The sequence below is a fragment of the Coptis chinensis genome, chromosome 4, assembly GCF_015680905.1.
Source record: "Coptis chinensis isolate HL-2020 chromosome 4, ASM1568090v1, whole genome shotgun sequence".
NCBI classification, from domain to species: domain Eukaryota; kingdom Viridiplantae; phylum Streptophyta; class Magnoliopsida; order Ranunculales; family Ranunculaceae; genus Coptis; species Coptis chinensis.
In genome coordinates, this window is record NC_141459.1 from 1198088 (window position 1) to 1211271 (window position 13184).

The 13184-nt window shown below is 35.3% G+C and overlaps 1 protein-coding gene and 1 long non-coding RNA gene across 3 annotated transcripts; both read right to left on the bottom strand.

The window, feature by feature from the left end:
- Window positions 1–179: 179 nt before the first annotated feature.
- LOC147501038 (UDP-galactose transporter 1-like) lies at window positions 180–3698 on the bottom strand. 2 transcript variants are annotated; one of them, XM_086606074.1, is made up of 6 exons: window positions 3428–3662; window positions 3224–3342; window positions 2227–2476; window positions 1933–2140; window positions 783–1014; window positions 180–678 (listed from the first exon to the last, which is right to left on the bottom strand). In XM_086606074.1, the coding sequence occupies exons 2-6, from the start codon at window positions 3332–3334 to the stop codon at window positions 466–468; spliced, it is 1014 nt and encodes a 337-aa protein (XP_086462200.1). In that variant the 5' UTR covers window positions 3335–3342; window positions 3428–3662; the 3' UTR covers window positions 180–465. The 2 variants fall into 2 exon arrangements, with proteins under 2 accessions (XP_086462200.1, XP_086462199.1); XM_086606073.1 differs by having other exon boundaries at window positions 3224–3698.
- Window positions 3699–4974: 1276 nt separating this feature from the next.
- LOC147501039 (uncharacterized) lies at window positions 4975–7612 on the bottom strand. The gene is made up of 2 exons (XR_015219761.1): window positions 7280–7612; window positions 4975–5504 (listed from the first exon to the last, which is right to left on the bottom strand). It is a non-coding gene; the product is annotated as an uncharacterized LOC147501039 (long non-coding RNA).
- Between the last annotated feature and the right edge of the window lie 5572 nt (window positions 7613–13184).

Consider the following 13184-nt stretch of genomic DNA (forward strand, 5'->3'; position numbering starts at 1 on the left):
CTTGGTTGTTTTACAAGAGTGATTGGTGATTTTCTAGTGTTGCACCTTAAGGACATTGGACACGCTTTGGTGCCAATTATTGAGTTGGACACCTTAAGGACATTGAAAGTTTGAAACTGCAAAAAATAACAAAGAATAAAACCTTGAACAGACAGCCCCTTAGTCCCTTACAACATCACTCGAGAAGGAATCTAATAGATAGGAAATTAATTCCAAAATCAGACTTCAGACCAACTATTGAGTTACATGTTCAATGATATTCTGTGTACTATAAGTCTATAACCAGCTGCTTTTTCAAGGAGGACACAACAAAAACGCGGCACATATAGCATGAGGTGTCAAAGAAAAATTCTACTTTTACTAATGGATCAGCTAGCTTACACAAGAAACATAGCCGACATAAATACTGCCTCTAACTTCTGAACCTTGCCTAATCTAGCATCACATGGACCCCAATTTGTTAACTTAGACTTTATCATCTAATTTATCGTTTACAAGGGGAGCCATCTCCAACCGGGTCCTTGGAGTCCGAGGTGTTCCTGGCTGCTGCTGCGAAAGCTTATGTCTCACATACCCGTAAAATGTACAACCAATTAGAGTAACTGCACATCCAGCAGCATTCAACATTGAAATTGGATTTCGGAATATCGACCAAGAAACCAACACCGCAAATGCAACCTGTTAAAACAGAATCAATTAATGAGGTTTTCCATACTTATTGTTTACTATAGTGGTTAACAAGTAGGAAAATGTGAGGCCTAATCCATTAACTTCATTCTTACCTTAAGATTACCCGCAACATTGAAAGTTACAGCTGTTGTGGAGTGGATAACATAAAAAATGGAAAAGTTAAGACAGAAAGCCAACAACCCAGAACCAAAAATTATGGTTAGTGATGAGTAAAGAGACTCGTGTGTGTGCAACCATTCCACAACCCCTCCCCCTTCAAGTAGAAGGGCCGGAACTGACAAGATCATTGTTGCAAACGGTGCCATGTAATACACTGTGTTTATGCTACAAAGTACAAAGAAAAATATGTCAGAATCAACATCGAGTTGAAAGGCAGTAAGTTATGTAGTAAAGTGAAAACTACTCTATTGATAAGTTACGCAGTAAATGAAGTACTAAAATTGCATAAAAGGCTGATCTTATAATAAGCGCATACGACACCAAACCAAAACAAATGTTTAAAATAAAAATGCAATGATTCATCTCTAAGCTTCATATGACTTTCTTACATTTGCCAGGTTTTTGTGGGGATGTGTTGCAATGGTTCATCCACACATTGGGCACTAAAGCAGAAACAAGAATAATGAATGCATGTAGCATAGATGAAAATGTTAAGATGGATGATAAAGAGTGACAAGAAGGGAGAGGTTCCAAATAAAAGTCCATGAGAAAATAAGTAAAAGTAGGCATAGATCATATATAGTAGGACATGTTCAATGAAGACAGAATGATGCACCTATAACAAGGGGACAAATATTGTGTAGAAGGTAAGAGACACGAAGGAAATCAAAACAGATGTGAGACAAAATTATTGGAAATGATTTTAGAAACTATACATACTAGGCCCCAATCATATACTTAGTAAAAAAACTCGTGTGACAGATCCCATTCATATAGTCACACGGGAATAAGCCAAGGATAGATGTGATCTTTGTTCTCAAACGATATTAATTAAACATTTAAGCACCACACATTCATTGACAGGGAAAGAACCAAAAGTAGATAAGTATTTCCAGACAATCTGTTACGCTGGCAAGCAAAGGTATAGACACACACAGAAAAAGAATGCCTAGAAATAGGAAACTATCAGCGTTAATGAATCTGGTGTAAGTACAACGGTGTTACGTCCATACAGATACATTAAGGCAAACTAAGTATTCATATACTGTGAGTGGATCAAAGAGTTGAAAAGGGCCGAACTACCTGTCAAACTTATATCCATGCAGTAGTGACTCTGCAAGTATGGTCTTGGTAGATGTAGCTAAACAACCAAATAGCGCAGCACAGAATCCAAACATATTGAAATTAAGCTCAGTGACAGATGTGAGAAGTATTCCTCCAACAATAGGCACCAGAGAAGCCCAGATGCGCCAGTCAAAGTATTTTCTCCAGACTAGCCATTGCAGTACAACTATTCCAAAATTCAAATGCAAAATCAATAGCTAATATTTTGACGAGTGTCAATCTAATGAAGGCAGAATTACATAAGAAACCAACCTGTAGTTGCAGGAGTGAATGACTTTATTGTCTGCATAAAGGAGACTGGAATGTACCGCAAGCTAACATTCCCCAACACAATGTTCATACAAAAAACAAAAGACATAGGAAATATCCTCTTCCATCGGTCTTCGGGCTCAACTTGTATCAGTGGTTTGACTTTGAACACCTTGATTGCTAGGTAAGCTCCAACTGATGAGCATATGAAATGAATGCAAGATACTGACAGGGGGAATTTGAAATCCAATTTCTGTACAAATAAAGGATATCAAAACCATGGAAACTTCACACTAAAGATGCTTGAAAATCTAAACAGCATTTTATCAGACACATGTTTCCAGTAATAAACAGCACAAACCAAAAGAGGTTCATTAGTCCACAGCAAATGAAAAACATATTTGCAGTTACTATTGCAATAAGCTACCAGACTACTATTGTGCAGAATAAGACAATCATATTGCAGCTTCTTCTTCTTTTTATCCGTAAAATTTATATTTCAATCCCAATAAAAGTGTTACAAACTTACAATCAAGTTATATTCCTAAGAGTAACTAGCTATAAACCCACATGATTCCCGAATACAAAAACTACAAAACCATTGTATTCCAATTACAAATGAGATCAAGAAATCTCAAATCCCTAAAAATGATGACATTCCTTCACCAATCATTCCCTTGTTCTCAAACATAAATACACTAGATACAAAATCAGGTGGTCAAAGCCACCAAGCTGAAGCAAAATAAGAAAAGAAACACAACACGGATGTAGGCCACGAGTCCCGTTACAATACAAAATCATATTGCAGTGATAATACTCAGTGTTAGTAGTCGGGTAACAAGTCACAGATATATTCTAAAATTAATCAGAAGCACCGTCAGCTGGTATATATATTCATGAATTTGAAAATAAATCACAATAACAGTACAGTTTCTAACAATCAGATCAACAATTAGAACAAATCTCATATAAATCATAGATATAAAATTAAAGTAATTACCTGAAAGATCCATTTGTTCATGATAATGACAGTAACATTAAAACCCCACCACTGAATAATAGCAAGAAAAGCCCGAAAAACAGACCACGAACACAACACACTATCTTCCATTACAAGATCTAAAAACCAATAATTAATTAACAACAACAACAACAACAATGGAGATGAACAATTCAGAAATAAATATGAAAAGTTGAAACCAACATGAATGTTTGCTGCCTTCAGCAGAAGAAGCAAAAAGAGTGTGTGTGTGTCAGAATATAAAAAGAATTGAAACGCTTTTATTATGAGGAAAGAGAATTAAAAAAAGTAAATAATAATAACCCTAAATTGGGGAAAATTGAAAAAGAGGAAAAGTGTTGATCAACGGTGGAACTTATTAGCATAGCTCTGTGAGAATGGTGTGTTGTGTTGTGTTGTAATGAAATTCAAAGGGGTCAAAATATTTTTAGATTATGCCTTAATATTTGTTTTTGAGGATATTCTCGGGTAGCCCAGAGTTATGAATAAACGTCTGGCTACCCGAAGATAAGATTTGAGACCATTGGATGTTAGATAATGTGTGATCCAACATTTTCAAACCGTTGGATCACACATCCAATCCTCTCGAATAGTATTTATTAGGATATTCTCGGGTACACGACCTCATTATTTATGAGTCCTATTACTAATGACCCCATATTGTGTTGGAAAAAAAACAATTATTACAAATGTGTCATTGGTTCTAAAAAATCTAAAAAAAACAATTATTACAAGTATGTCATTGGTCCCAAAAAGTTGAATTCGAAAATCGAAGCTTAAAAGACCCCAGTAGGCCGTTCATTGTGCAAACCCAACAATATGGCCACAGTTTGGACTAAGTTTCCAATAATGTGGCCATATCGTTTGAGAAGACTTAAATTCAAAACAGCCACGTGGTCATATCGTTGGGTTTGTCTGATAACCTAATCGAAGTTTAAAGCTTGGGGTTTTCGAATTCAACTTTTTGAAAACAATGACACACTTGTAATATTTTTTTTTTTTTTTTTTGGTCTGCCCAACACAATATACACTTGTAATAATTGTTTTTTTTTTTGGTCTGCCAACACAATATAGGGTCCGTGAATAACAAATACCTTATTTATTACTAGGAATATTTTCATTACGGCTAAAATTGGAATACTCTTTATTAGTGCGTTTGGTTACGACTTTCACACATAATTTTGGTCAAGTTCCTCTCGAGCACAAGTCTATTTATTGACCTCTGATTTTTTTTTCGATAAAATTTAATTCGGAAGTATAAAATCGGTCCCACAAGGGAACGGAATGTCCAGTGTCACCAGTGTGTCAATGCAGTTCAACAAGCAGATACCACCTGGTTTATCTAGATCAACTTAACTGGTGAACATCTCCACTGGTCAGTTTGCATATATATTGGTTAGGTAGAATGTAGATGTTCCACAGCACTGACAGGGTTGGGTTTTTTCCACCATCAATAGTCCCCTCCAATTATAAACATATGCAACAATAAACATAATCCTGTTGCTCTCAAATTTGATTAAAAGTCCAGCGAGCACTAGAAGGTGCCATACTGCCATGTGTTCTATAACACCTTAGACTTTTAAACGCACTTTGAGTGTGAAATAAGTTTCCCTTTCAAAGTACTTACTTGCTTAACATCTACCCTACGTTACTTGCTTACAGATTCAATTCCGGGTTCGTCCTGTTGATGATTAAACCAACGGCAGCAAAGAAAAAACTAAGCAACAATATAAGTCAACTGTGAAAGCCTTATTTCTGGATCAAAGGGTTGACATCAAATATTGTAGATTTACAGTCAACTTATCGACATACATTTTTAGCCTTGTAGGCTTTCATCAACAAAAAAGTATTAGTGTTGCATCACAAATTGTTCTATTTTTTGGAGAGTCCATTGAGGTTTGTGCAATATGTCTGGGTCAAATTAAACTAGATCACATAATTGAGGTCCTCAAATATGTTCAGCAGGTCTAACTACAATCTCAAACTAACAGGCACGTAGTTCAGCAGGCTTACCTATCTCAATCCTGCTCATTCGAAAACTTTATCTACTTCCTGTCCACCCCATGAATATCATAATTCGTGGAGATAAAATTACAAAATAAATGTTGGTGCTTTCAACACATATAGCACTCAGAGAAAACTCTCAGGGAGGATCACCCCTCGTTATCCATTAATGACACCAAAAGTCAGGAGGTGATTCATACAACAAACTTTGTTGCTGGTGGCTTCGTACTTTCACTTGCAGGAGCCACAGCTAAGCCTGCATAAAGGCAAAGAGTTAACATCAGGATCTGCACGAACAAAAGAAAAGAGGCCACCCTTTCATAAGGGGTCACGACAAGTCTTCAAACTAATTTCCGAAAACATTCTTCGACTGAGATAAAATTGCCCTTTCATTGTGTTTTCGAGAGTATGAAAGATGAAAACAGTTCAATTACTTGATATGGTCTAGATACAGACACATTACTTACGTTCATAGTTTCTATTGACTTTCACCATCCAACTCTATATCCAGATTGATCTACAGTGGCATAAACATGCATAAACATTTTGGTACAGTGGCATAAACATGCATCTATAATTTTAAAAACTATTGTGATCCAAGCACTTTACTATGAACTACTTCCTTAAGACAATACATGATCTCAACAACCTCATCTCAAATTTACTTTTTCCACCGTGTGTACATTTCCATAATGGTGGTGTTTTTCAACTTTACATACATACATCTACAAATGCAATTTACCAATGGGCCATTTTGACAGCATAGCTTCATTCATAAGAATGAGAATCAAAGACCTGTTTCTTTTGATGTGCAAACTTGGTCACAGGCAACCAAGTGGATCTTTCTCCTTCACGAGGTAGAACCCCATTAGAAGTCTCTAATAATACTATCAGTATGGCTAGCGACACTGACCGGTGAAGTCAAAATAGACATTTGCTAGACTAGTAGGTTAGCGAGAGTGCTTCCAATTAAGGTACTTATCCCTCCCTTACAAAACAATTTATGCAGCTATCTTTCGATTATCCTGTGAACATGATCAATAATTGGGTCCCAAACTTTCTTTTATTTGTAAGAACCGCCCCTGGGTTGTCCTAAGTACTTGCCAATCCCAATACAGCAGCAAGATGCTAAATGTTTGGTACATTACTATCTTGATTATAGAGCATTTTGCTAGATTTGTTTTAAACTGGAGACATCCTCAAACTGAAGCAAGCTGGTTTTGACTACGAGCACTTGACTAAATGATGTGTCAAGATACAATAAGGTGTCGTCAGCAAAATGGAAGATAACAAATTTGGGGCCCTGTACACCAGATTTGAAGCCTATAATAAACTCCTTAGACAAGCCTTGATGGATGAGTCTACTCAACAGTTCCATGACAACGGCAGACAAAGGTGGAGACAAGGGATCCCCTTGCCTCAATCCTTTCTAACTTTTAAAATAACTAACAAGAGAGCCTTCCACCATCACAGAAAATCTAGCATGAGAAATCCAAGTTTGAATCCGATCAATCCAAGTCTCCCCAACCCCTATCCGACATAGCAACTAGTCAAGAAATTCTCAGCTCACATGGTTGTAAGCTTTGGTAAAGTCGATTTTACAGACAATTCCTGACTTGCCAGATGGAATTCTGAAGCCTCTGCTCTCGTTGGCTATTAATGTACCATCCAAAATCTGTCTCTTGACCAAAACCACACCTTGTTACAACTTACAAAATCATAACAAAATTTCTTGCCTCCCTATTTGTCATCGTTATGGAGGCCTTGAGGAAGCTGATTCACAAAGCCATGTCCATGGGACATATCCCGGATATTGGTCTCTTACAATATGCAGATGACACCTTACTCATTTTTTTTATACATCACTAAGTCAAATGCTCGTTATCAAAGCCATTATTCTTATGTTCAAGGCAACCTCTGGATTAAAGAAAACCAATTGAGGCTTCATTCAAATATAAAAGATCGTGGGCAACATTTAAAAACTAGGCCAGTGTCTATGGAATATTTAAATGAAAGTAAAAATAAAGGTACCTTCTGGGCCGGTAAAAGCTTCACCGTAAATAGCTTTAATTCTAGACAAGGGAACCGGTGAGCCGTCCACAGTGGCTTCAGCAAAAGCTGTTGTTTCCAATCCCACATGGATTCCTTGGAGGCTTTGTTGGCTTTAGTAAGAGAGTTTTTTCAGCTTCTAAGGCTTGGATTTCGTTCTGTTGATTCGCTGACCGAAAACAAAGTGCAGCAAAAACACCCACTAGAAATGTGTTGATGACAATGTTGTTGTTGCTCGATCTTGTCAATACATCCATTGCTTTGCCTGCCCACTGCATTTCTTCTTCTTCAACTTAGCCGCCGTCTCTAAAATTTGGGTTGTGTTATGAATCCTAGACGAACGGGTATTAAAACGACACCAGGACCCAACGGCCCAACTAACAAGCCCACTATAGTTAGAAAGGGAATTCTTCTATTGTTCATTCTCTATTCGAACAGGACACTGAAGGGGTGTGCATGGGTACCCAATTACCTGAACCGGAGTCGGAACTATTTATAGCGGGTCTGGGTCCTAAAATATTAGACCCATTTAAAGTGGGTCTTCAAAAACCGACCCGATAAAGAACCGAAACCATTAGAACCGAATAGTAAAAAAACGATGGGTATCCAAACCGAAACCGGAACCGATTAGTTTTATTTTGATGTATAGAATTTAATATTATATTACACTAAATAAAAACAAACCCAAACATTATTATTATATATAGTATTATATATAGTCTATATTTGTTAGGTGTAAAATTATACTAAATATATATAACATCTAGCATAATAGTAAATGTGTATTATTAAATGTATATTTTATAATATTACATTAAATATGTGTATTATAAATATTAATAATAATGTTTACGCGCCTTACGCCTATAACGATATAGTCGTATACTATGAATTAACTTATGCACTGTCTATATTAACTAATGCATGAACGTGTACGTGTACGTGTTTGATATATTACATGTATATATATTAGATAACGAATACGTGCAATGCTAACTAACAATTGTGGTATATGTGGTATTTATTCTCTATATAACGCATTATGTATAGTATAATATACATATGTTCGATTTAAAATATATACATATATATAATGTATGAGAATGTATTTAAAATTTTTAGATAACTTTCAAATATTATTATTGAATTTATGACCATTACTTCTTATGAGAGGACAAAAATATCGATGGCAAGTGTTATAGTCACTGTAAACCAACTTTTATATCGGTTATATAACTAAAAATAATAATTTTAGCAATAAAAATGTATAACCCGATAAGGAACCGAAACCAACTTAATTAATGGGTATGGGTCTGGGTTTTCAAAATATAAGAAAAAACCCGAAAGAACCGAATCCGATAGGAACCGCTAAAAATAGACCCATAACCGAAACCGGTAAGAACCGACCCATAACCGACCCATGAACACCCCTACTGATAAGGAATCGGAACCGACTTAATTAATGGGTATGGGTCCGGGTTTTCAAAATATAAGAAAAAATCCGAAAGAACCGAACCCGATAGGAACCGCTAAAAATAGACCCAGAACCGAAACCAGTAAGAACCGACCCATGAACACCCCTACGTGCAACAAGTTGTATCTATATAATAAGCTAGGGATTTTTTCCGCACTACAGGACAAAATTACATTTAGCCTAAGACAAACAATGGTCCAGATTGATTTTGGCACAATTGGATGGCTGAAATGTGATGATCAACCTCAAGATACGTGTTTCAGCTGTTTTTAATTACTTAAGTCAGTTTTATATCGCATTAGCAGTGTTCGCAACCCGGTTACATCAGCGGTGTTCCGTAAGTGTATGGTCGCGGGTTCGATACTTGCTGCAATCATTTTATTTTATTTATTTACTTTTCATTTCGTTCTCATCATTATTATAAAGTTTAATTTATTTATTTTTCGTTCTCATCATTATTATCAAGTTTAATAAGTTAAAAACAACTAAAGAATATAGTTCGCGTTGTGAGTCGGATCCAGGAGAACACACACTGCGCTCGCTTGGTAATACTATCTACTGACCCATAACCATCATGCTAAGTGAATTTTATCTCAATTAATTCTTAGACATTTTAAATACTATCTATTGTGGGCAAATCACTAAACCAAAGAGATGAGTGCCTTTCAGGCATGGGGCATATACTAGCAGTAATATAATATACAACATTAATGAATGTAATGCTTAATTTAATATAAAGTACAATAATAAAGTATATAATGCATGAACATATGTGAATGAATATTAGTTTGTGTGTTTATTTTTGTGATGAAGAAGAGCAAGTTAGATTTAACTATAAAGAGTTTGGTTTGTGATTGTGTTTATTTTTGGGATTTTATTTTATTATTTGTTATTTTTTTATAACTCCACTAAAACAAATATTCAAACCAACGAATTATTAGAAGTTGATTCTCGGTGAAAATGTTTTTCATTCAATGAAGATCATCCTCACAAAAAATCAACACATTTGAAAATGTACAATTTTGTTAAAAATTGATTGGAATGTTATAAAATTATTCAATGACATTGTTTTTATTTTTTATTTTTTATCTTGCGAGGTTTATTAGACATCGGTAGCTAGGAACATGTCAAAAGAAGGAATATCCCGATGACTGATTTTAATCTCTGTAAGAAGTGTTATGAGATTTTATATATTGAGAGCGTAATGCTAAATAATATAGGTGTCGTATTAGCACACGACACTAGTTGTATGTTATATTGAAACAGGTGTTGCTATTTTTTTTATTTGTTTTATTTTTGTTTGGTTGGTAAGCGAGGTTTTTAGAGAGGTCCCCTACCCCTTTTCATAAACAGATGACGTAAGTCATTCTAGCGAACAATTTCTTATGAGTTAATTATAATAATAAAATAGTTTATATATTGTTTTTCTCTTTGGTAACCAAACCATTTCCAAGATCTATCTTATAATAAAACCTATTAAACAAAAGAAGAAATGGATTACCATGATCCATTTTTTTTATGTTGGGGGAATTTTGTTACAGTTGAAAACATGTATGAAACACGTTTTTTGTTGTGTTTGTGACGGGGAATCTTATAAAATAGCTACAACAGTGGCAAACACGTGTTTGGAATTATACTTTTTCATCATTGTGGGCACTTGTCAGATCATTGGCTGGGGATATCACATGGTTGCGCGCACCATTTATAATAAATACAAAAGTTTAATAACGCCCCAACCATTTATAATAATTTTTTATTTTTTTTGGGAGTGTTCTCCATTTTTTTTTTTTGGTAATCAAGCTGTTTTATTTATATCAACAAATGATTACATTAACATTGTCATGCTCCAGGCTTTGTTTCAACCATATTGGAACTATCTGACAAGGAATACTAGGGAAAACAAACTGAATGTTGACCTCATTGTTTCAAGGGGTGATTGTCCAGTTCTTGTACTGTGGATTTGTAGAAGCAATAGTCGATAGCTTCTGTGCCACTAAGTGCTAGACCACTTATAAGCACTTGTAAGTGGTGGATCACTTGTTTTTACCCATTTGTTTTTTTCCACTTATAAGTAGCCAACAGTCAAAAAAAATTATAAGCAGGGCCGAAAGTTGTAAGTGAGAAAATCCTAGCTACTTACGCCAACTTATAAGTTGGGATTAGACATAAAATTATATAACTACCCGTGGATGTATATAAAATTACATAACTAACCAAATAACAAATGAGTTGATGCAAATGAGAATAAGTTAATGTCTTTCCAATAACACTTCATGATTATCATAATAAACAATATGTCTATTGTGGATTGTTTAATGCATGGTCTATATGAATTTATTTCTACTTCCATTAAATTGATTTCTTATATGATCGTCATTAACTTCGACAATAGAGTACATGTGTTATTAAAATATGGGTAAAATTGTAATGTCGCCACTTATAAGTGCTTGAAAAAACAAACACCCCTACCACTTATAAGTACTTATAAGTAGTAAAAAACAAACAGATTTTAGGACCTACTTCTAAGTAGCAAACACTTATAAGTAGCAAACACTTATAAGTAGGAAAAATAAAAAACAAACATATTTTAGGACCTACTTCTAAGTAGCACTTATAAGTGTTTGACACTTATAAGTAGCAAACACTTATAAGTAGGAAAAACAAACACCCCCTAAGTTTCAACTTCTGTGTACATAATTAATATCTACATAACCAAAATGTTTAAAAAGATTTGCTGCATCTGAAAATATCAACTGTGTTGTCCAAGAAAGATTTGAAGTCTTATTTCCCATATAATCAACTGCATTTTTCGCCTCCAACTCCACATGAAGCTTTAAGGAGGTGTTTTTTGGACACCAACTAATGGCTCTGAGAAGTCCTCTACAATCAGATTCCTCTGCACTGGTAGAGCCGCTTGTGCTTGTTCCTACAGCCACCAATTTGCCTTTGTCATCTCTCAACACATACCCATAACCTGCTTGTTTTTTATTTTTAAGAAATCTAGCATTCACATTCAACTTTAGATGTTCCTTTGGATGAGGAAACCATTTAACAGTGATGGACCAAAGCAGATTGCTTGTATTGGGCCTAGGTATAATGAGAAGGTCAAATAAATTTTTTATGACTTTGCTTATTCTGTTAATAGAAGGTGTAGTCTTGGTATGGAGGATGTTACATCTGTCCACCCAGATGTTATAGTAAAGAAGCATGCAGAATTTGGTCCATTGTTTAGTTTCTATTGGCCAATCAGGGGGTGGCTTGAACCAAATGTCAATCCACCTCTAAGAGGAGTATAGCTTGAATTCCTCTAGACGAAACAGCCAAGGTGTTTGAAACCACAAAACTGTTGTGAATGGGCAGGGCAGCAGAAGATGGTGCACACTCTCTAACACATTTTCACATAGAAGACATGCTTTATTATGGATAAACATAATATTAGATAAATGATCTCTAGTGGGTACCATCAGTGGCGGAGCCAGAAAATTAAGTGAGGGTGAGCCATCACAACCAACCATACATTTTTTTTTTAAACTAATATTTCAAACCCAATCACAAAATTTATTATTTCTTTTAACTAATACTTCAACCACCATCTTTAGTTTCTTTGTGACTTCGTTTTGAGGAGGATCTTATTTCAGCATTACTAACATCTTATGAGTTCAACATTGGTTGAGTTAGCAATGACTTTTCTTTGATCAAATACTTTAACATAGTTGTTTAGGCTGAGTCCAATGGTTTGGATCCTAAAACAGCAAACCACAATAGCACAGTATATACGGTTAGCGGGATAGTGTTGTTCGACCCAATGGTTTTTCTTCTGTAGTCGCCACTCAAGAGAAAAAAATTCTTTTATAACCGCCATTCACACTGGCGTGTGACTCTTTGTTTTTTCACGCCCTCCCCACTTTACCCTTTCTCCCATCTCTCTTTTTCTTCTAACCGCCACAGTAATAGACGTGTATATTTATTCTTCTAACCGCCACAGTAATAGACGTGTATATTTATTTCTAAATTAAATCAAATTCTAGCCGCTACCCACAGAGGCGTGTATATTTATTTTGAATTTTTTCTGTGGCACCACTCGTTTTGGTGTATGCTATATCGTTAAAATTGGCTGTAGCGAAATTTATACCGATAGCGTTAGCGGTTGGCGATTTCACACACCATTGGATCACAATTTACGTGATATTTGGTGTTTTGCCGCACTATTGGACTTAGCCTTAAACAATACTTAAGTAGCAATTAATCAATGCAATCTATTCCATTAAATTTCAAGAGAAATAAAGCATCAAGTTTAAACCTACAAAATACCAAAAAAAAAAAAAAATGGTTTAGAAAATTTATTTAAAACTTACCACAGCATCCTCAAGAGAGTGAGAGACCGAGTCACCAAAAGAGAGAGTACGTAAGGGG